Source organism: Myotis yumanensis, unplaced genomic scaffold (assembly GCF_028538775.1).
Source record: "Myotis yumanensis isolate MYYU_CA2020_CCGP unplaced genomic scaffold, mMyoYum1.0.hap1 SCAF_19, whole genome shotgun sequence".
In the NCBI taxonomy this organism is placed as follows: Eukaryota; Metazoa; Chordata; class Mammalia; order Chiroptera; family Vespertilionidae; genus Myotis; species Myotis yumanensis.
The window spans coordinates 21016354-21038621 of NW_027223770.1; the positions used below are offsets into that span (position 1 = coordinate 21016354).

Sequence of the window (22268 nt, forward strand, 5' to 3'; positions counted from 1 at the left end):
CCGAGCCCTCCTAGGAGGACCTTCCTCGGTGTCGGCAGCCGTGAGCGCCGTGGGGCTGGCGCAGCCTTGTCGGAGGCCTGGCGGAGCGGCCTTGGTGGGGTGTCGCGAGGCCACTGCTGTGTTTCCTGAAGCACAAGTGCCTGATGATGACGCATCAGCGACCGTAGTCCTCTCTGCAGCCACATGGTCTCAATCTGCCTGTGTGTGCTGGTTCACCGGATCCTCCTCCAGGAAGCTGGGTGCTCCGTGCAGGGTGTTTCTATTGATGAAGCAAAGGCGTGGGGAAGGGGAAATGGAGAAAAGTGGCCTGTCTTTTCGGTCCCCTGCACCTCAGCTGGAGACACAGGTTTCTGTGGGCGCACTTCCTCCGTAGCACACCGCCGAGTAAATCAGGATAAATGCGCCTCAGGGGAACTTGGCCCTGAGCTGTGACTTAGGGTGTCCCGACGTCTGGAACACCTGAATATCAAGGCCTGAGGCGACCTGGAACTTGGAATATTTGTGTTCTTTTTAAGAAGCGTCTAGGAATAGTGTTCACAGTTTATAGAACCCTTTCTAGGAAGCACTTGGAGTATATCTTTTCTATCTACGTTTTTGTTTTCTTTTATGAAGCTGCTCCTCTTTTTAAAGGTCTTTGATTGATAAATAAAATTTACTCCTTTCTGTACCATCTCAAACTCCACTGAAGTGGGTTTTTATTCTGTCTGTCTAAGCCTTTACAACTATTTTTAAAAATGTATTTAAAAATATTTAAACACTTAACTAGATTTTGGAGTAATAATTTTTAAAAAAATCTCTCTACCTAATTAGCTTTTAAAAAATAGTTCCCTGGACCCAGCCATTGTGGCTCAGTTGGTTGGAGTATCGTTTCATATACCAAAGGTTGCAGGTTCGATTCTATCCCCTCATCTCTATAGAAAAAATATCCAAGATATTTTGTTAACTACAAATCAGGGTTTAGAGAGACCAAAATATACATCTTTAGCTATGACAAATATGTTCTGTTTTGATTGCGTATTCTCTGTAAAGAGCTGTGCTTGGCACTGCAGGGGACAGGGTATGGGTGTGCTGCAAACTAAACAATTTCTGCCTTCAGAGGCCTTACTTACTAGCTGTAGTACAAGGAAATGGTAGGGCTACAGAAGAGAGTGAGCTGGGAAAGTGATTACATAGGATGGGCATCAGGATTTTAGAGATGCTTAGGTGGGGCGTGGCCAAAAAAAGGTTGGGAACCACTGATGTAGGGGAAGTGTGAGGAAAAGACAAAACGAGAGATAATCAGAGGCATTTGAAAGTATTAAAAGCATACCTTTAAACACATCCCTGTTTTGGGATCTGGATAAAGAACAAAATGCCCTCTCATGTTCCTCTCCCCACTCTAGAACTAGCTTCTCAGTCTCCCATGGAAACGATGCTCTAATTCACTTCTTCATTTGCCCTTGTCCAGAGAAAGTCCAGGTAGACACGAGGATTCTCTCCCCACCCAGCGGTCAAGAGCTCTCTCCCCGCCTCAGTGATGTCTGCTGGCTCACCTTGGTGTGGGGGTCCATTGCCAGGAGGTCCAGGTGCTGTTGAAGACGGAGATCCAAGAGCTCATGACAGACACACCAACCTGAGTGACAGCATCAGGACTGGCGTCCTGGAGCCAGAAGAGGTGCCAGCACCGGTGAGGATGGTCATCCCATGACCTTCCGATTTTCCTCAGGGCCCAACGGAAGCCAGGCCTCCGAGGCCGTCCCAGCATCGATGTTTTCTTACCGTCGGGCCTCAGTTCCAGCAGCAGCCCTGGGCAGACACAGTAAGTGCAGCTGTTTCCCTGCCACAGGGTGCCCGGCTTCATAAGGTGCACGCCCAAGGCCACGTTCTCTGAGGAGGGATTCAGACAACCATGCTCAGTCAGCAGAGCCCAAGCAGGCACTATGCATAGCCGTTGGGCACAGTTGCAAGGTGAAGGTTCAGAAAAGACAAAAACAGTTTTCTCTGCCTTTGAGACCCAACCTTGAATAATCTGTGCTGAGTGTTCCTAGCAAGGATCTGTTGCCTCAGAGCCCAGAACATGACCCACCAAATGTCTCCTACCTGATTTAGAACTCCCCTGCCACTGGCCTACAGGGTTCAATTCCGGTCAAGGGCACGCACCTTGGCTGCAGGCTCCTCCCCAGCCTGGATCCTGGTCAGGGCTCGTGCAGGGAGGCAACCAATCAATGTGTTTCTCACACATGGGTAGTTCTCTCTGTCTTTCCCTTCTCTCTTCCACCCTCCCTAAAAAGCACACGGTCCACAGTAATCCTTGTACCGTGCATTAAGCACAATCGTAATGAGCATAGCTGGAATACTTAGGGTGCTAGGCCTTCTTCAGAATCACTTCCCTTATTTTATGTGATTCGACCTTATAATAACCTCATAAAACAGGTTCACAGTTCATCGTCATTTTATAGACAGTCAAGAAAAAAGCTTACGGTCACGATGCGATTAAGTCACAGAGCCAGGATTGGATCCCGGCAGCCTGACCCAAACCCTGTGTTCCTCAGCATCGTCCATGTGTAAACATCACAAATACAGACACCCCACCAGTGCCCACTATATCTCTGCCCACTTCAGACAGGAGCAGGAACTGAGGCTGACCGTGACTAGAATTGGGATGGACTGTTTGTTCTTTGAGTAAACAAGGATGCGGCGGCTCTTCCAGGAAAATCAACATTGACATCGTCCTCACTCGGGCAGGGAAACGCTTGCTAATCCGCACTGACCTCCTCAATGCCTCCTCACAAAAAGGTGGGATGGGGAGAAGCACCGGAAAGTTGACCAGAGACGACGTTTCTGTCTTGCTTTTAGGATGATGATGGCCTCCTCGGTGGAGAGATAGTTCGGAGGAGGACGAATTGCCTGTGAGGAAAACATAACCCTGTAAGTATATGTATTTTAAATTAGACTCCATTTTAGGGTAGTTATTCCATTCATTTCCGGGGCCACTCATTGGTTTCCCCAAACAAAATCCATCTTTTTGGCCTTACCTGTGCCAATGCTTAATGACTACCAGTCATTAAGTTAAGAAAATACCCATAAATCAACTCTTTGTCTGTCATCTACCAGAACATGTTATCTATGTGATCAAATATAACTTTTTAAAGATAATTCCATTGTAAGCGGTTTAACTGTTATTTGATGTTATTTAATATACATAAAATATGAATTAGAAACCAATGTCACGCTCTTTGTTTTAATTTGTATCATACAGAAAGCCTTACATTACTGTACTTTGCCAGTTTTCTATTCTTACTATTAAAACAGCCTTGTACTAGAATGCTGGGGGGATGCGCAGACAATACTGATTTGCACATATGGTTACAGCGGGTTCTGGCAGGTTGAAGGAGCTGGGAAACACTGCTGAAATGTGAAACATGACAGGGTCTCCAAGTCCAGGCATCATGGCCCGTTTCCCTTGCTGAGCCCCGGTCTGTGCGGTGCTTTTTGCACAAATAAATACAAGCGTCTTGTGTCCCCTCATCAGGAAGGTTGTCAGTGAAACCCTTCAGGAAGGTTCTATTTGAAAAGTTGGATATCTCATAGTTTTTAAACGGACACAAAAGCGTTCAGCTCTCAAGGGAAAAAGAACTAGGACGGGTTTATCTTCTGCTCATAGCACCTGACAGTTTACTAACTTGATACTGAAAATAAACCACATTAAAACCAAAGGAGAGGGGTGTTTTTGCTTGTTTTGTTATTTATTTATTTAGTTTTTAATCCCTGCTAGAGGATATGTTTACAGAGAGAAAGCAGGGGAGAGAGAGAGAGAGAGAGAGAGGGAGGTTGGGGGTGAGGGGAGACAAACCACTGAGCCACGCCAGCTGGGCTGAAATTGGTTGCCTCCCATACGCACCTACCCACCGGGGATCACACCTGCATCCTAGGTATGTGCCTGACCTATAATCAAACCCACACCCATTTGGTGTAGGGGATGACTCTCCAACCCACTGAGCCACCCAGCCAGGGCATTCTGTCCTTTGTCTCTGTTCTCTTCTATTCCATGTCCTCAGGGCCCACTGGGGATTGAGCCTGTAACCCGGGCATGTGCCCATGCCAGGAATCGAAACGTAACCTCTTGGTTCATAAGTCGATGCTCAACCACTGAGCCACACCATCTGGGCTCATTATAAAGTGTACAGTTTAGTGGCCTTAAGGACATTCACATTGTTGTGTGACCATCACAACCCTTCATCTCCAGCACTTTTTCACCGTCCCAAACGGACATTCTGCGTTCCTATATTAGTATCATTATCCAAATCATATCATGGATGAGCCTCTGTTTTCTCATTGGACAATAGCGTTGATTAAAAGAAAACTCCTGCTTATAAGATGCTAATGTAAGTAGAGTGAGCAGTGTAAAACCTAACAGAACTGAAGGTCATACATGACAAGTCTCCTTGCCCCCAAATCAAACTTATACTTAAAAAAATATTGGACTAGCTCCAGGTTACAGCATAGTGATTAGACATGTATGTACCATACAGGCAATCACTCCATACGACTACTACCCTCCGGTTGGCATGCATAGTTTTACAACGTAATTTGACTACATTCCCTAGGCCAGTGATGGCGAACCTATGACATGTGTCAGAGGTGACACACGAACTCATTTTTTTGGTTGATTTTTCTTTGTTAAATGACATTTAAATATATAAAATAAATATCAAAAATAGAAGTCTTTGTTTTACTATGGTTGAAAATGTCAAAAAATTTCTATATGTGACACGGCACCAGAGTTAAGTTAGGGTTTTTCGAAATGCTGACATGCCAAGCTCAAAAGGTTCGCCATCACTGCCCTAGGCTGTACTTTACGTCCTGGGTGCTGTCACTTTAAGACGTCTCTTTCTATCGGTTATGAGCCCGTGGAAGACTTCCAATCATCACTCACTCCCAGAACCAAGGGCAGTGTGCATGTCTTGTACCCTCACCTTGTCAGGTTCTTATATTGGAAGTGAACTTACAAGGGAGACACTATGAGAGCAACATTTCAGTAGAAAAGGGAGAAGGGGGCCTTACCGGAACACTGGCTCTTTTTCCTTGAGTAGGTGCCTCCGAGAAGGTCTCAGGTGGGGCTAAGGGAACACAAAACAACGGTCAGTACATTGGTGGCTGCTCACCAGGAGTTTCTTAGGGAGCTCTGCCTGATGTGGACAAGGGGCCATGGTGTAGGGAGGTGGCCGGGTACCAAGTATGGATGAGCCACTGCTGTGTCATCGTACTGGGTGGAAAAAATGGCAAGGAAGAAGGGAAGTAATGGTATGAGTTGAAAAAAAATTTTTTTAATGTATTTTTATTGATTTCAGAGAGGAAGGGAGAGGGAGAGGGAGAGAGAGAGAAACATCAATGATAAGAGAATCATTGATTGGCTGCCTCCTGCATGCCCCACTGGGGATGGAGCATGCCACCAGGGCATGTGCCCTGACTGGGAATCGAACCCTGACCTCTTGGTTCACAGGTCGATGCTCAACCACTGAGCCATGCTGGCTGAGCTGAAAAATCTTTTTATAGATGTTTTTCTTACACATGGGAAATGGAATATGTGGCAATTATTAAAAGTGCATCAAGTTAATGATGGAATTCCCACAGTACCTTCTATAGATTTATCCAGAGGGTAGACCTGGATTGTTCGCCAGTAGAAATCCTTCTGGACAGACTGGATTTCGTGGGCTTTTGGAGATCCTCCTATAGGAAAAATCCATCAGGAGAGATGGTGAGAAAGGCATTCACGCCACACAGAGCTATGGACACCCTGCTGGTCCAAGACCAGAGAGAAATTAGGAATCACTATCAGTTCAATATTTAGTACCCGTTGCTTAAGCAGGGGTCCCCAAACTACAGCCCGAGGGCCACATGTGGCCCGCCAAAAACATTAGTTTTTTTACTTCAAAATAAGATATGTGCAGTGTGCATAGGAATTTGTTCATAGTTTTTTTTTTTAAACTATAGTCCGGCCCTCCAACGGTCTGAGGGGCAGTGAACTGGCCCCCTGTTTAAAAAGTTTGAGGACCCCTGTTTAAGAGGTTCCCAGAAGTGCCCTCTGAGTCAAAGCTGGACTTCAGAAATATCCCGGAGTCCACTTCATATTTTCCCCATGAGTATTTTTCTAAGAGCTGAGGGTGCCGAACATCGCAGGACACTAGATATGTACAACTCTACGTGACAACTGTAAAGAAAGGAATGAACATGCCAAGAAGGCATGGAGAGAAGTGTCGCCTCGCCCGTTAGAAGGGACAGCAGTCCCTGGGCCCCCATGGACATACCTCCGCAACACGAGGCGAGGTTCCCCATCCCAAGATTTGTGGCCACACAACTAGCACCTTCTCCTGCTAAACCCTCAGCACAGAGACTGGCAGTCAGGACCGGGCACCAGCTGGATGTCACCCAGGACCATTGTGACAGAGCGTCCCGGGGCCTCCAGCGTGACATCATAGTGCACCTGTGGGCACGGCCGCTGTGGTTCAGAGCCAGAGTTTCACATTCTGAAGGCCAGAGGCACCCATCCTCCCTCTCGGTCTTTGAGCACAAGATGGATTAAAAAATGACCTGCCCCCCAAAATACAGTCAATCGTGAGAATTTCAAGTTGAGACAAATAAAGCAGACACATCCATTCTCCCATGCGAGTCTCAGACAATTCTTTTTCTCAAGATATCTAAAGATTCCACTCCCAGCAGCCACTAGGGCAAAGAACCCCCACTTCATCCGATAACAGTAGTCTCACAAAGATCAATGACTTTTTTTTAAATCCTCACCTGAGGATATTTTTCCATTTTAGAGAGCATGGAAGAGAGAGGGAAAGACAGAGAGAAATATCGATGTGAGAGAAACACATCAATTGGTTGCCTCCTGCAGGAGCCCTGACCAGGCTGGGGAGGAGCCTGCAATCGAGGTACATGCCCTTGACTGAAATTGAACCGGGGAACCCTTCCGTCCACAGGCCGACACTATCCACTGAGCCAAACCCGCTGGGGCTAGAGCTAGACCAATGACTTTTAAGCTTTTTATCTCAAAGAACAGCCAGTTCTGTCTCCTCTGTTTCCTGTCGCCCAAACTGATTTCCCAAGACTCCAGAGCCTTCCCCCAGCCTGAGCCCTGTGCTTTCCATCTCAGGCTGTCATTCTTTTTTTTTAATGTATTTTATTGATTTTTTTACAGAGAGGAAGGGAGAGGGATAGAGAGTTAGAAACATCGATGAGAGAGAAACATCGATCAGCTGCCTCCTGCTCACCTCCTACTGGGGATGTGCCTGCAACCAAGGTGCATGCCCTTGACCAGAATCGAACCTGGGACCTTTCAGTCCTCAGGCCAACGCTCTATCCACTGAGCCAAACTGGTTAGGGCCAGGCTGTCATTCTTGCACTACAGTTGAACTGCTCCTAAACTGACATACCTGGCCAAGGAAAGTTAATTTAACTAATTATAACAACGTGGAGACTAAAGAACTTCGGTGTATTTATCTTTCTCTGCCCTACCACCCCCCTGACAGCTAGACATACTCCGAGTCTCCTTCACTCAGCAGAGTTGCACAGGACAGAGGCATTTTGGCGGTCGAATTTAACGTTTCGACGTCATGAGTAGCAAGGAATGGAACATGCTGGGACGAAGACAGAAGCCCATCTGTTTTGAACAACTAACTTTATCAGATTACAATATCACTCTCCAAAGCCATTTTAAGACACAACAAAATGCTAGTTTTTGGAACGGCTGAAATGATACTTTCTGCCTCCAACCCAACCTCTGCTGTATGAAGTTTGAAACCTTGAAGGTTGCTGTTCAAGTTTGCAAATGACCTAAATGGATTTTATTTTCCACCCACAGAACGGAGGTCAGAGAGTTTTGTTTTTTGTTGTTTTTTTTTTATTGAGGGAGAAGGGGGTGAATGAACTAGGGTATAGTCATATAATGAAATATTATCTAGCAGACAAAAGGAATACATCACAGCTCCATGTAGCAATATGGTTGAAACTTAGCAATATATATCTTATTTTCTAAAAAGTAAGCTACAAAGATTTTCTCTGGCATGATGCCCATTTCATAAAGTTTAAAAAACGAAAATGAAAATATGCTTTTTAGAAATGCATATGAAGGGAAGCCCATGGTTTTCTTTAGTATACTGTGATGGGCTGTGGGCAGGTGAGTGGACGGAATGAGCAAAGACTACAGCACTGACAGGTACAAGTTCTTGTCAAGGTGCTAATGTGTGTGTTGTCTGTAGGTACATGGTTGCTTACTATATTATTTAGAAATAAAACAAAGTGAGATAAAAATATTCTTCAGACCTTTCAGAACGTTGTCCGAAACAAATGAGTACTTTAATGGGAAAGTGTTTTGTAACTCCAGTATACAACATAAATGTAAGAGGTTTTATGATAAAGGGGTCTTGGACATTGATAGCTTATTGCTAAATTCCTGGGGTATTATGTGTTATCCATTTGGTGGACTGTATGTAGTATGTCTTTGGGCAATAGCTTTGCAGTACCAGACTCATTTTTACCCAAATTGCCATTTCCCCCCCTTCACTCTCCCTGGTAATGAGTATGTGCTCAGGGAACAGGCACATATGCATGGTCAGCAAAAACAAAGGTCAAACTGTAAAAGTGAATGTCACACACAATTGCACATGCCTCTTCCTGCTTCATTCATACCATACACACCCATCTCCCTTTCACCCACACACACACACATATTTATACCACAATGTCACGCACCCAAACCAGCTAGAAATGACTTCTGGATCATCTGTTGATTTTGGTTATTGATGCCAGTCTTATTTCTCTGATAAAGCAGGTGATAATCATTTTCAGAGTAATTAACTATAGATTCTGCTTCCCTGTTTTTTTCTAGGTTGTAATTAAACATCAATATAAATAGTTGTATGTAAAATTACTAAAGGAAAGGGGCCTTCTTTAGGTGAGACAAAGGCATTTGTTAATGACTTATCTGCTATTTACTGTCTATTTGTGCCAGGCACTGTAGTGGGGGTTGAGGCTGTGGACATGGATATTCCCAGCCTCTGCCCTAGGGGGAGCTCACAGGCTTGTTGGCAGAGGGATCACTTAAAGGTAGTGAAACCTCCGGGCTAAGGGGTCTCCAAGTGTCCTGCAAGGAAACTGACAAGGCATCGGAGAAGAAGTGATATCTGGCTTTGGCGGGTTGAAGTTAGAAAGGTGAAAGAGATGGGCAGGCCGAGTACAGTATGCTCGGCACCTCAGAGAAAAGAGGAAAGAGACCGAGTCTGGCCACTGGGGTCAGTGGAAGCTTCTGGTGGCTGGAATGGAGAGTGTGTACGTTGGGGGCAGGAAGGGATGAAGTTGGTGAGGGAGGCAGGAGTCAGTTAAGAAAAAAAAAATCCAGAGAGTTTGTTCTGTACAAGATTCAGCAGGAGGGACAGACTGTCTTTGATCATTCCGAGGCTCTGTCTAGGCAGATCTTCCTCTCCGGGGCTGAAGAATCAACTTCCCTGTCCATCAATGTGCATGTGATAAAATTCACTGAGTCAGAGCTAGACTTATGCTCTGGAGGCCACAGGCATCTCCCATTGTAAATAAAGGGCCACCTGGCAGATAAAGCACGCCTCGGTGAATTTCCCGTCCATCCTCACTTTGGGCTACTTTTTTTGAACATTATCCTAACTGATTCTACTTCTCTGTCCTTTTTTTTTTCTTAAGTATCTCCTACCCACATTTTTCGTGTAACAGCTTTAGTTAAAATAATCAGTTGTTATGTTGAATTTGAGCTTCTTGCAAAATATCCAAATGGATGTGTTCATCACGTAGGTGGAAATAGAAATATGAAACTTGTCCAGTTTGGGCACTTCATGGAGAAATTATAGCTAAGTGTTAGCTAAATCCATGAGAATGAATCATGTAGCTCAGGAACAGCATATAAAGCAAGAAGAGATGTGAGAATTAGTGAACAGAACTACATTCATTTTCATAAAATAAAGACTGGAGGTAGGTGTGAAAAAAAAATAGAGGGGAGAATCAAGAGAAACATTGTGAAAGCCAAGAAGAGTGTTTCCAAATAGGTAGCCAATATTATGTAGTGCTAAATAAAAGTAAAAGAAGAGAAAAATCCAATGGATTTATTAAATAGATATGTCAAACCAAAAAATAAATAAATAAAATAAAATAAAATAATCAGTAGCCTTGAGGCTTGCTACTTCCAATTACAAAAGGCAAAAGAACATGTAATTGAAACGAATAAAATAATGTTGACATATGCATTTGGTGGCACGCATCACATTTCACCTTTTGATTTATGTCAAAGCAAAATCAGGGCCCTTGCTATCAAGTTGCTGAACGGAACTCCCCTGCTCTCCGGTACATGGTGTGGCCCAAGTTGTCCTTCCCTCACAGTCAGGTATCCTCCCACTCAGCATTTCCGTCTTAATCAGTTCGTTGGTGACACACCCAGTTAAGGGGACCCTCCCACCTCACTTCCCTGCGCGCAGGCGGCCCCACGCCCCGTGAGCACAGAGCGCTGTCCTCGCTGCCCAGAGCCCAGCCTGTTGCTCGGCCCTCCCTGCCCAGCAGCTCCCGGACTCCCCGGACTCCCTACGGGGCCGCGGTGACTCGAAGTTCCCAGCGTCAGTGCACCTGAACCCGGTCCCCCTGCGGGGAGGCGGCGGCGGGAGCAGCGTGGGACCTCGGCGCCCTGGCCTCCAGCTATGAGTTCCCGGAGGCGCCTCAGGTGACTCCTGGCGCCTACCTGGGGCAAGGGCCCCTTTGGTCTGGCCGCCCTCCTGGACCCTCAGATCTGCCTGAGACGCATCAGCCCCCCTTACGAGCTCTTCCCCTCCAGCTTTCTTCCACCGGCATCTTAGTGATGCCTGCGCCAAGGAGCGTTGGTCCCCTGCCAAGTGGCAGGACACCCTGTCCTTCCTGAGCCTGGTGCCCGAGGGGCTGCCACTGGTCACTGAGCCCTGAGCCCTCCCCAGACCCTGCCCCAGTGCCCTGCCCTGTCTGGCTCCCGAGGGGACTCCTAGGACTGAAGGTCTCCCCCCAACTTTCTGTCCTGACTAAGCGGAAGGTGGGAGGAGGGGTTGCAGGGGGCAGGGGGGGCGTGTGGGAGAGGGGGAAGGGACCTGGGCTGGCTGGAAGCCCTGTGTGTGCCCAGCCAGTGCCCTGGCCGCTCGCCTGCGTGGAGGGCGGCGTTCTGGGCCATAGAATCAGATGAGGCCAATGCCGTCCCCTCACTGTTATTTCTCCTCTTTCCAGCCCACGTCTCTCATGGAAAAGAATCATCAGCGTCTTTTTCCTGCCATTAATCTCATCAGGCTTTGCTCCTCGGGCAAAATATAAAGAGAAAGCGAACCTTCCTGTCGGGGAAGCTGGGCTGCAGCTGCACCAAAGCAGGTCTGTGGGGGAAGGGGGGGAGGGAAGCGCTCTGTGCCCACGGGGCGTGGGGCCGCCTGTGACCTTCCGATGAGCCCTGTCCAGCAGGAGGGGAGGTGGGGCGGGGACTCTCCTTTTCTGGAGAAAAGAGTATCAGAAGCGTGGACAGAGCTAGTGTGTCCTGCTAGCAAGAACGTCTCCCGCTGGGCTTCGGCTGTCTCTCCTCTTTCTTCATCTCTGTCTCTCTGCCCACCTCTCTCTCTCTCTCTCTCTCTCTCTCTCTCTCCCTCTCTCTCTCTCTGCAGGTTTAATTGGTCCCATCTGACCCCTCTGGAGCTGAAGGACCGCACGGTGGGACTCCAGACGCAAAGCACGCCTGAGAGTAACCCGCACTTCACACTGGAGGGGCACAAGTTCCTCATCTTCGGGGGCTCCATCCACTACTTCCGGGTGCCCAGGGGGTCCTGGCGGGACCGCCTCCTGAAGCTGCGGGCCTGCGGCTTCAACACTGTCACCACGTGAGTCCGCCCGCCCGCCCTCTGGGTCCTCGCTGCCCACGGGGTTAGGGTGTCTGCCTCTGGCTCTGAGCTGGGTCAGGAGCCCGGCCAAGCGACCTTCCGATGAGCCCTGTCCAGCAGGAGCCTTTTATGATGAGGGCCCCCTACCTCTCAGACTTCCTACCACAGTTCTCGTGTGTGCACACGGACATGCGCATGTGGAGGAAGGAGGGTATGAGCATCTAAGGAAACACGGGCCACTGAAGTGAAGGTGAAGGGAGTAAAGGGAGTGAGTCCTGCGGCTTAGTGATTGGACAGATCTGGTCTCAGTCCCAGCCCCGCCTCCAGCCATCCCAGCGCAGGCCGTGCTGCCTCCTCTGCTAAGGCAGAGAGTAGCAGTGGCCTGGTCGGCTTGTGCCGATGATTCCATGGGATAAAACCTTTATCTTATTTCTATGGAAAATGCCCCTCCCAACGAGGGCACGTACGTGTACTTCAATGATGGTGGCAACAAGACTTGTAAGGCCAGTTGAGTCCCACAGAAGAATTTAAGTAGAAACGTGACAGGATGAACTGTAAATGTAACGGCACACATTTAGCGCGCCATGGAACACGATTATGGCCTGGTGACCAACGGTAACGTGTACTTAGGGTTTACTGGTGGCTGGGCATTTCCTAAGCAATTTCGAAAAATTGCTTCCTCCTCCTGAGTGCCCTGGGAGATGGACAGTTAGATTCCGCTCCGTGGGAAGGAGGCCGAGGCCTGGAGGGTCGGCCTGCTCGGGGTGGGACCTGCTCCAGCTGTATTTTATAAACGATGCATGTGTTTGTTGAGGATGTCTGTGCTCCATCGGTTGGTTGCTGAGTTCTCTATTCTTGTTTTGATTAATTCCTAGCAATCACTTATTGGGCATATATAGACACTTGTGTTTTTCCCTTCTCTTCCCATTTTGAATGGGTATTACAAAGAATGGGTGGTGAGTAGGATAATTAATGCATCCATCCCAGGGATCTAGAATCAGAATTATTGACAGCTTAGATCACGACTGGGTGGCAGAGAAAGGAAAATAATTATTGGAGCAAGTTGAACTTGTTCCAACTTGCAACTTTGGCATGGGTTTGGGGCTGACCTAGAACTCGATAGGAAAGAAATAAGATGCTTATTGTACTTCCCTCTCTCCTGCCTCAGCTACGTCCCCTGGAACCTCCACGAGCCACAGAGAGGCACGTTTGACTTCTCCGGGAACCTGGATCTGGAGTACGTGCTGTAGCTGCTCCTGTGACCTGGCCTGGGCCTGGGCCTGGGGGCAGGGAGGGGCTGGCGGGGGTTGATGAGGGACCATCCTGGCCTCTCAGCTCTGCTGGAAGCTGTTCTCAGGGCCCTGTGCCAGCTCTGCACCGGGGCCAGGTGCTCTCCAGCTGGGACCTGCTGCTCCCAGGTGCCCAGGCCTCCCCTGAGCCCACCCTCCTCACTGCAGCCCAGAGGAGCCTGGTCCCCTGTCAGCCCTGCTCTGCAGTGGGGTCCCTCCCCCCTGCTGGGAGGGGGCTGCCTCTGGAGGCAGCAAGGTGGTCGGGGTCAGGTTCATGTGAGGACCCCGTTCCCTGTCTGACACCCCCCCGCCCCACCCCATGACCCGGTGGGCTGTGCAGATGGTCCTGGGCTGGGAGCTGGTGAGAAGCCAGCTGCAGGGGTGGGGGCTCGGCCTTCCCTTCACTCTCCCTGTCTCTGGTTGAGAGGAGGCAGGCCAGCAGAGGATCCGGGCAGCTCTGCCGCCTGTGGCGTGTGCTGGCTCGTCCCCACCCCCCGGCTCGGATGTCCTCAGAGTGGCCACCATTGACCTTCCCAGGGCCTTTGTGTGGATGGCCGCAGAGGTCGGGCTGTGGGTGATCCTGCGTCCGGGCCCCTACATCTGCAGTGAGATCGACCTCGGCGGCCTGCCCAGGTGAGCGGGCTGTGAGGGGAGGGCTGTGATGGTTTGTTTTACTAGAAGTAGAGCTGGAATCTGACAGCCCGGAGCCCGTGTTCTCGGGGAAGGCCGGCGGTGCCCCGTGAGTTATGGGCACTGCTGTAATCCTTGTCCCGGTCACAGATGCGGGGCCTGAGAGCTGGTCCTCGTGCTGTGGGCGCCTGGGCGGGAGAGGCAGCATCGGGAGGTCACATCTCTTTCTTCCTGTTCCCTCGCTGGTGTGTCCGGGGTGGGAAGCTTTCCAGAGCGGAAGGGGGTTCTGACAACCTCTGGTCTTGCTCTGAATACCCCCCCCCCCCCCGGCTTTTCCCTTATTTTGTTAATGGAAGACCATGTTCTCCACTGAGCTGAGGGACCTCAGCTCCCCTTTGTTCCCCCTCATCTTCCTTTGCCTTCTCTCCTCTGTGCTGCCGGCCTTCAGTGCAGTCAGCTGAGTGCAGGGTGAGCACCCAGGCGCTCGCTCCTGTTCACTCCACGGCTCGGCTCCCGGTGGGCACTTTCCTCCCGGTGCTCAGTGAAGGCTCTGTCTCCTCTGGGATGAGCGTGTTCTCCCATCCGGGCTCAGGAGCAGCAGAGGCCTGGCCGTGAAGGAAGGGGTATTTTAGCAAAGCAGGGTTGCCCTGGGCCGCTCAGCTGGAGGCCCCGCCCCACCCTGCCCTGCCCAGCACAGGTGACCTGGGTACTTGGAGGCTCAGGTCTCAGAAGAGATGGAACCCTGTGCCTAAGGTACATACACTGGGCGCCAGGCAAAGGTGTTTTATTTTGATTGTTTTTTAATCCTCACCTGAAGATATGTTTTTATTGATTTTTAGAGAGAGAAAGAGAGAGGAAGGGAGAGAGAGAGAAAGAAACATTGATGTGAAAGAAACATCATATATGCCCTCATATGTGCCCTCATATGTGCCCCAGTGCCCTGACTGTAGGCGCCCCAACCAGAGATCAAACCCACAACCTTTTGGTGTGCAGGGTAATGCTCCAACCAACTGAGCCACCGGCCAGGGCTCAAGAAAAAGCTGTGTGTGTGTGTGTTTTTTGTTAATCCTCACCTGAGGATAATTTTTTCATTGATTTTTAGAGAGAGTGGAAGGGAGGGGTAGAGACAGAGAGAGAGAAGCATGGATGTGAGAGAGACATGGATGTGAGAGAGACACATGGATTGGTTGCCTCCTGCACATACCTGACCAGGGCCGGGGATCAAGCCTGCAATTGAGATATGCGCCTATGACCGGCATGGAACCCTCGACCCTTCAGTCCATGGGCCAACACCCTAACCACTGAGCCAAACCAGCTAGGGCCAGACAAAGGTTTTGAATGAACTGAAAAGAAATGGAGGCGAGCAGTCAATGAAAGGTTAAAGAGCCCCTCACTAAGATGTGGGTGTGCGGGCCGTGACGGAGCTGCCGCCCCTCCTAAGCTGGGAACTGTCACCCCGACACTTGTCGGTCGGACAGCCCAGTAGGACGGTCCAGAGAGCATCTTCCAGGTCCCTTGAGGGCTGCAGGAGAGCAGAAGACTTAAAGCTGGGCTGGAGGGAGCTCTGGAAGGAGCTGGCGGACCTGCAGGGCCCGGCCTGCCTTCTCCTGCCTCCTGCCTTCCCGTCTTAAGCACTGAGCTTGTCTCCTTTCGCCCCCAGCTGGTTACTGCAGGACCCGGAGCTGAGGCTGAGGACAACCGACAAGGGCTTTGTCCAAGCGGTGGATCGATATTTTGATCATCTGATGGCCAGAGTGGTTCCTCTCCAGGTAAAACCGCCGTCCTTTCCTTCCTGGTGACATTCGCTTCAGGGAAACAGCTGGTTCTACCTATCCATAGAGCAGGCCGGGCCCCGGCGCTGAGAGCTGAAGCTGACACCCTTGCCTTCGGTCTTGAACTCTAGACCCTCACCTTAAGTTCAGCCTTCTCCCCAGAGCTTCTGGGAGCACACGCATCACCCCGGCCAGGACTGACAGAGAGCAGAGAGCGTGGGTGTATGGTGGCGGCTTTGAATGTACTTGACGTTCTCTAGGCTCACTGCCCTTTCTACTGCTTATTTCAACTCCTGAGTGATCTTGGCTGTTTTCAACAGTCACCACACACACATGGCGAAAAGGCTCAAAGAGCACAAAGGAGATTATGGTAAATACAAGCCTCCCCTCGTCACCTTTCCCAAAGCGATCGTTACCTTTTCCAGAGACAGGCAACCAATTTCACCAGAGTTTTGTGTGTCTTTCCATAGATTTCCTACACACATGGAGGCAAATGATCTATGCACACACTTACACATGTGTGTGTATTCTTTTTTAAAAATATATATTTTTATTGATTTCAGAGAGGAAAGGAGAGGGGGAGAGAGAGAGAGAGATAGAAACATCAATGATGAGAGAGAATCATTGATTGACTGCCTCCTGCACACCCCCTACTGGGGATGGAGCCCACACCCCTGGCATGTGCCCTTGACTGGAATCAAACCCGGGACCCTTCAGTCTGCAGGTCAACGCTCTATCCACTGTATACTTTTTTATATGAAAATTTACAATTCTCACTGGACATTTTCCTTTTGTTACTTGAATATATATATTTAAACCTGCCATTCATATATATATATATATATATATATATATTTTTTTTTTTTTTTTTTAATTGATTTTAGAGAGGAAGGATGAGTGGATGGGGTGGGTATGTTAGCAGGTGAGTTTGTGGGTATGAGCTCTCCTACTGAAGTAGCCAATTAGTATAAGAAGGAGAAACAGTGGGTGTGGTTACAAAGACTAGGGCAGTGGTCTGCAAACTGTGGCTCTCGAGCCACATGTGGCTCTTTGGCCCCTTGAGTGTGGCTCTTCCTAAGCCTTAGGAGTCCCCTAATTAAGTTAATAACAATGTACCTACCTATATAGTTTAAGTTGAAAAAATTTGGCTCTCCAAAGAAATTTCAATCGTAGTCCTGTTGATACTTGGCTCTGTTGACTAATGAGTTTGCCGGCCACTGGACTAGGGCACTGGGACTCCTTGTGCCGCCGAGGGGCCTGCAGGTGACTGCCCATCAGACGAGAGAGGAGAGAGCGTGCCTCCAGGTCAGGAAACAGCTAGGAGCAAAGTGCCCCCACCAGCTGGCTCAGGGTTCCCAGCCCTCTGAGACCCCACTTCCCCTTTCTCTGCCCCCTCAGTACCACCAGGGAGGCCCCGTCATCGCCATGCAGGTGGAGAATGAGTACGGTGCGTTCGCTAAGGATAGAGCCTACATGCCGCATCTTCACAAGGTGAGAAACCCTGATTGGTCTCCGTGTGTTCATGCTTCCTTCCTCGTCTGCCTCTGAGTCTGCTGCGGGCTCTGGTAGGCTCTGTGGGTTCTGCGGATACAGGGACCGAGTTCCGTTCCTCTGACTCTACAGCATGGTCAGGGCGATTAAGATGCACTTGAATGACTTTATTCTGAGATAAAATATGATGTTAAAGGATCTCCACAACCCACAAGTTTCATGAAAGCTGGGGGTTGGCGAGCAGTAAGGAAATAATGCTTCGTGAACTTGATGATGATAATGGCTGTCACATGGCAGCTCTCTGACCTGTAGCACCAATAGTCTCTTCCTGGGGGGATGCCTCAGGCCAGGGCATAACTGCCATCCTGCCCGTGTCCTTGTGGGAGGGTCAGCGCCTCCCTGTCCCTGACGGCCCACATTCAGGAGCCTGATTGGCTCCCTTGTCAATGGGATCCCTCCCCCGGGTTGCTAAGCCTGAGGCAGGGTGAGCTCTGTCCCCAGGGGAACCTCAGGGTGGCTGGCCTGGCAGGCGGGCAGTTGCCAGCTGGGCAGGGCAGAGTGATCAGGTGAGGAGAGAGGGAGGAGGCAGGGCTGGGCTCCATAGGTGTCCGGGCTCCTGCCCACACCTGTGGCTTCTGCAGCTTCGAGGGCTGTGAGAAATCCCCTCCCTAACGTTTCTCAGGGGCTCCACATCAGACCCTTCAAGTCAATCTCATTCAGTGAGTATTATTTTTCCTTGATTTCAAAACTTTGCTACTCAGCTCTGCTCCCAGTCCCAGCTATGGCTCGGTGCCCATGCAAGGCACACATAGGGTCCTCCGGCCCTCTGGTCACCGTCGGCTTCTGAGGCCCTTAGCAAATATGAGTTTTTAATGAGGTCCCCGCGTCCCCAAAGCCATGGTGGGCTTCCTTGCTTCCTCGGAGTGTCCAGGTAGGACCCACGTCTGTGAAGTTTCTCTCTGATCTTCCCCAGGCCCCATAGCACCTGCCTCTCCCTTTCAAGCCCAGTTTCCAGAGTCTTCTTTCTCTCAAGTTCAGGTCCTCCCTCTGCATTTCCCCTTGAGGCTATGATGGGGGTCAGAGCCCAGACTCAGGCTTTTGTGTCCCTGGAAGAAACACCAGCCTGAGAGAGAGAGAGCTGTGGATGGTCGGACTCTCAACCCAAACCTTCTTCTCCGGCTCACACACTGTCCCTCTTGGCCCACTGCATTTATTGGCTAATTTCCTTCTTCCCACGGGGGAAAGGAGAGGGGGTTCACTCTGTCCAGTTTTCTCAACAGGCCCTGCTGAACAGAGGGATCGTGGAGCTGCTCTTGACCTCTGACGCAGAGAATGACGTGCTCCAGGGCAGCATAAAAGGAGGTACGCACAGGCGTATTTTCAGGGAGCACGGGAGCTCTTCACCTGCTAGTTTGAGTTTTGAACAAGCGTCAGGAAGAACCAAGAATAGCTCTGAGGCCTCTCTTTGCCATGCACATTGAGGTGGACCCTGGTAAGGTGGTACCACTATGAGAACCCATGGTCAAAGCGAAGAGTTCCCATAGCAACGCCATCATTTCCCTCGATCCTACTTTCCTTCAACAGCAGCTGCCAGGGAGCTCTTCTGTCTGCAGCCCACCTTTCCACCTTTATTTACTTATTTATTTATTTTTTACTTAAATGTATTGGGGTGACGTTGGTTTGCAAAACCATACAGGTTTCAGGTATACAACTCAACAAAACATCATCTGCACGCTGCATCGTGCGCCCATCACCCCAGGCAGAGTCTCGTCTCTTTCTGTTCCCATTTTCCCCCTTTGCCCACCTCCACTTACCCCCAGGTCTAATTCCTAGGTCTAATCAATTTGTGTGACTTTGGCCTGTTCCATTTCTCTACACAAAATATGGTTAATTTTAACTGCCCTTCTTCCATAACATTGTCCTTGAAAATGCCCAGTGACAGCCCTTTGCACGTTGCAACACGGGATACAAGTAGTATCTCAGTAACTCACTACTCAGCACACTTCCTTCCATGTTCAAGGCATGGACCTCTGTCCCTCCCCTGGCAGCACTTGCCCCAAGGCCTCATGCAGCATCTCTCCTTTCTTTCTACAGTGCTGGCCACCATCAATATAAATTCATTTCAGAAGAATACTTTCGAGCACCTTGAGAGAGTGCAGGTAAGGATGTCTTAAAGAGGAAGAGTCATAGCCCCTTCACCTGCCATGACCACCCCCTCTCCCCTGGCCCCAACCTGTACAGCTGGTGTTCAGTGAGGATAGGAAGCTTGACAAAGACTATACAGCTTTTCCCCTGAGGCCTCACCTAGTTTCCAAAGTGTCTTGGGGAGTTTATCTGTTTCGTTAGGGGGAATAAGGAGGAAATTCTGCCTCTGTCCCCTCTGTTCGTGGAGCACCTAATGGAGATGACCAGAGGAAGGGGCAGGGGTTACATGAGGTCAATCAGAGAGAAAGGATGCTCTCTTTTCTCTGAGAGAGCAGAGCTCAGAAGTGAGCCATGTGCATTGCTGACAGAGGAGACTGCTCTGCAGGCCTAGGCTGGCTGCGGCAGCAGATCCCAGAGCCTAATGGGAGTTTGGCAGGGTGGGGCTAGCGTAGCTCACCAGGCTAATGCTCTATGGAGGGGAATGCAGTGTTGGAAGAGGGGCTCAGCACAGGAACATTGGCGGCTGTCCCTCCAGCCCTCTCCCGAAAGCCACACAACCCAGTCTTTCCCTTGATGACTCAAGTCCCCTCAGAGCTGCTGTCCCTCTGCTGAAGCCCAGGGTGCGTGCCCGTGAATGAGATTTTGTGTGCTGGTCCTTAAGAGAGCACCTGGGTTTCTAGCAGACGCCCATCTCATCTGGGCAGATGCAATCCCTGCTGATTTTCACAGCCCATGTTATAGGGGCTCCTCTTCCCAGCACTGGGCTCCAGGCTGGGGAGCTCAGCGTGGGGTTGAGACCCCTCGCTCCTCAGGGGGAACCTCTGCTGCTGAGATATCCCTCCAGATTCTCAGTCGCCACACGTGGGTGCAAGGCCAGCCCTTTTTTTGCACCTCTGCCCCTCCTACCCGTCTCAACATGGTTTCTTCTGCATCTCTTAGTTATAGGACTTCTATTCGGCTAGTCTTCAGATGGTTCTCCAGGTTGATTTTTCTACAATTTAGTTGTGATTCTGATGTGGCCCAGGGAGGGGGTGAATGGAACTCCCTCTTACGCGCCATCTTGGATTCCTCCGAATGATGTCGTTAACCGACAATATAATTCCGTGGCTGCTAGTTTGGCTCAGCCATGGACTTGAGTTGTGTCTCTGACCTTACAGCATGTGACCCTTGAGCTTCAGTTTCCACACGAGGACTTGCAGTCAGGTCTTTGTGATTCCAAAGCTGATTCTTTCCACACCAGCTTCGAGAATGACAAGGTTGGAATGATAGAAGGTGATCAGGATGTCTAGGGAAATGGAGATGCAAGAGGTGTAACGGGCTGACTTGGAAAAAAGTGAGAAGCCCAAGTTCCTCCAGCTCTCATCCGTTGTATTCAGTGTTTCCGACTTTTTTTCTTTTTGTCTGACTTCGTGTTTCATTTGGTTTGTTTCTAGAGAGATAAGCCCATTATGATTATGGAATATTGGGTCGGCTGGTTCGACACGTGGGGAGGTAAACACATGGTTAAAGATGCGGACGGTAAGTGTTTCTCAGTGTTTGGACCAAGTAGAGGTGTCCCGGCTCATGGGTCATTCACACACTTCCCTGCTAGTCCATCAGCTCATTCAACCACGACTGTCCATTCAACACATGGTCCGGACGGGGATGTGGCTAGGCCTGGTGGTGCCCTGGTGAAGAAAAATTACCTGTCCTACCCCAGGGAGCTTGTGTTCTAGTGGAGCTGACAGATATGCAAGAAGTAAAACACTCACTATCTGACAAGTGCTTGAAGCAGACAAAGAGGATTCAGTGACAGGAAAGACAGGGACAGGCCTGCAGAGGGGTATCAAGGGGGTGATGGAGGGCCTCTGAGAGTAGGACATCTCTGAAGAAGGGGATGCATTTGCCAACATTCTTTTTAAAAAATATATTTTTATTGATCTCAGAGAGGAAGAGAGAGGGGGGAGAGAGAGAGAGAGAGAAACATCAACGATGAAAGGGAATCATTGATCAGCTGCCTCCTGCATGCCCCCTACTGGGGATCAAGCCCGCAACCTGGGCGTGTGCCTCTGACTGGAATCGAACCTGGGACCCTTCAGTCCGTAGGCCGACGCTCTAGAGTCTAGCAGCTAGCCACTGAGCCAATCCAGCTAGGGCCACTCGCCAACATTCCTAATCATCTCTGGGGATTACACAGGCCATTGCTGGGGAGTTGGCACATGTGTGGTAGTCATTATCAGAAGCCGGCAGTGATGGTTGAGAGGGAAGATCCTGGAACCAAGGGCCGGGATTTCAGTCCAGCTCTCAGCCGGAGCCCCGTGACCAAGGCAGCCTTCCTTCCCTTCCGAGTGTCCTCATCCCAAAGTGGGGGATTAGCGTGTAACTTACCTCATGGGGCTGCTGTGAGGATAAATTCATCAATCCACGTACACCACTCAGACCGGCGCCTGACTGACATGGTTAATACAAATATTTTGCTACTAAAGGTATTTTGCTATCACTATTATGAAAACAAGCTCGCTGGTACCCGGAGGAGAGAGGACAAACTCTCTCCTTCAGAGGCAACTGAGAAAAGTCTGCGTTGGCTTGAAAAATAGAACCCACCCCCGCCCCCACCTGCAGACAACATGTTTCTGATCACTTATATGTCAGGAATTATGACTTGTTTCTTATACATATATTCTCTCAGCGATTAATTCTCTCACCAGTCCTATGATGTGGTACATGGAAATAAGGCCCTTCATTGAACAAATAAGGAAGAAGAGGCCCTGAGAGGAAAAACGGGCCATTCAAAGTCATACCAACCGTGAAGAGCCAACCATAATGAACATCTATAATAATAAAAGCATAATATGCTAATTAGATCAAACGTCCTTCCGGACAACCTTCTGGAGGAAGGTGGGGCTGTGAGGGCCGAGTGCCCCTTGCACAAATTTCGTGCATCGGGCCTCTAGTTAGATATATAAGTGGCATAATGGTTCTTAGGCTATTATCTAATATATATAGTTAGGAGTTCAATTATGTCCATAGTCTGTGAAAAATAACTTTTAAAAAAGGCTTGAAGAAACAGGACATGGTTGCTA

The 22268-nt window shown here is 49.6% G+C and overlaps 1 protein-coding gene across 2 annotated transcripts in view; it reads left to right on the top strand.

The window, feature by feature from the left end:
* Position 1: 1 nt before the first annotated feature.
* Positions 2-22268, top strand: part of GLB1L3 (galactosidase beta 1 like 3) — a 31050-nt gene continuing 8783 nt past the window's right edge. The window contains exons 1-12 of one of the 2 annotated variants that reach the window (XM_070400055.1): positions 2-1798; positions 2836-2907; positions 10295-10717; positions 11245-11382; positions 11667-11879; positions 13048-13116; positions 13706-13801; positions 15459-15567; positions 16969-17061; positions 18342-18423; positions 19156-19220; positions 20640-20724. In XM_070400055.1, coding sequence (XP_070256156.1) covers positions 10695-10717; positions 11245-11382; positions 11667-11879; positions 13048-13116; positions 13706-13801; positions 15459-15567; positions 16969-17061; positions 18342-18423; positions 19156-19220; positions 20640-20724 — 973 coding nt within the window. In that variant the 5' untranslated portion in view covers positions 2-1798; positions 2836-2907; positions 10295-10694. Of the gene's footprint in view, positions 1799-2835; positions 2908-8062; positions 10718-11244; positions 11383-11666; positions 11880-13047; positions 13117-13705; positions 13802-15458; positions 15568-16968; positions 17062-18341; positions 18424-19155; positions 19221-20639; positions 20725-22268 lie in introns of those variants that run through there. The other variant, XM_070400054.1, reaches the window with a different exon arrangement.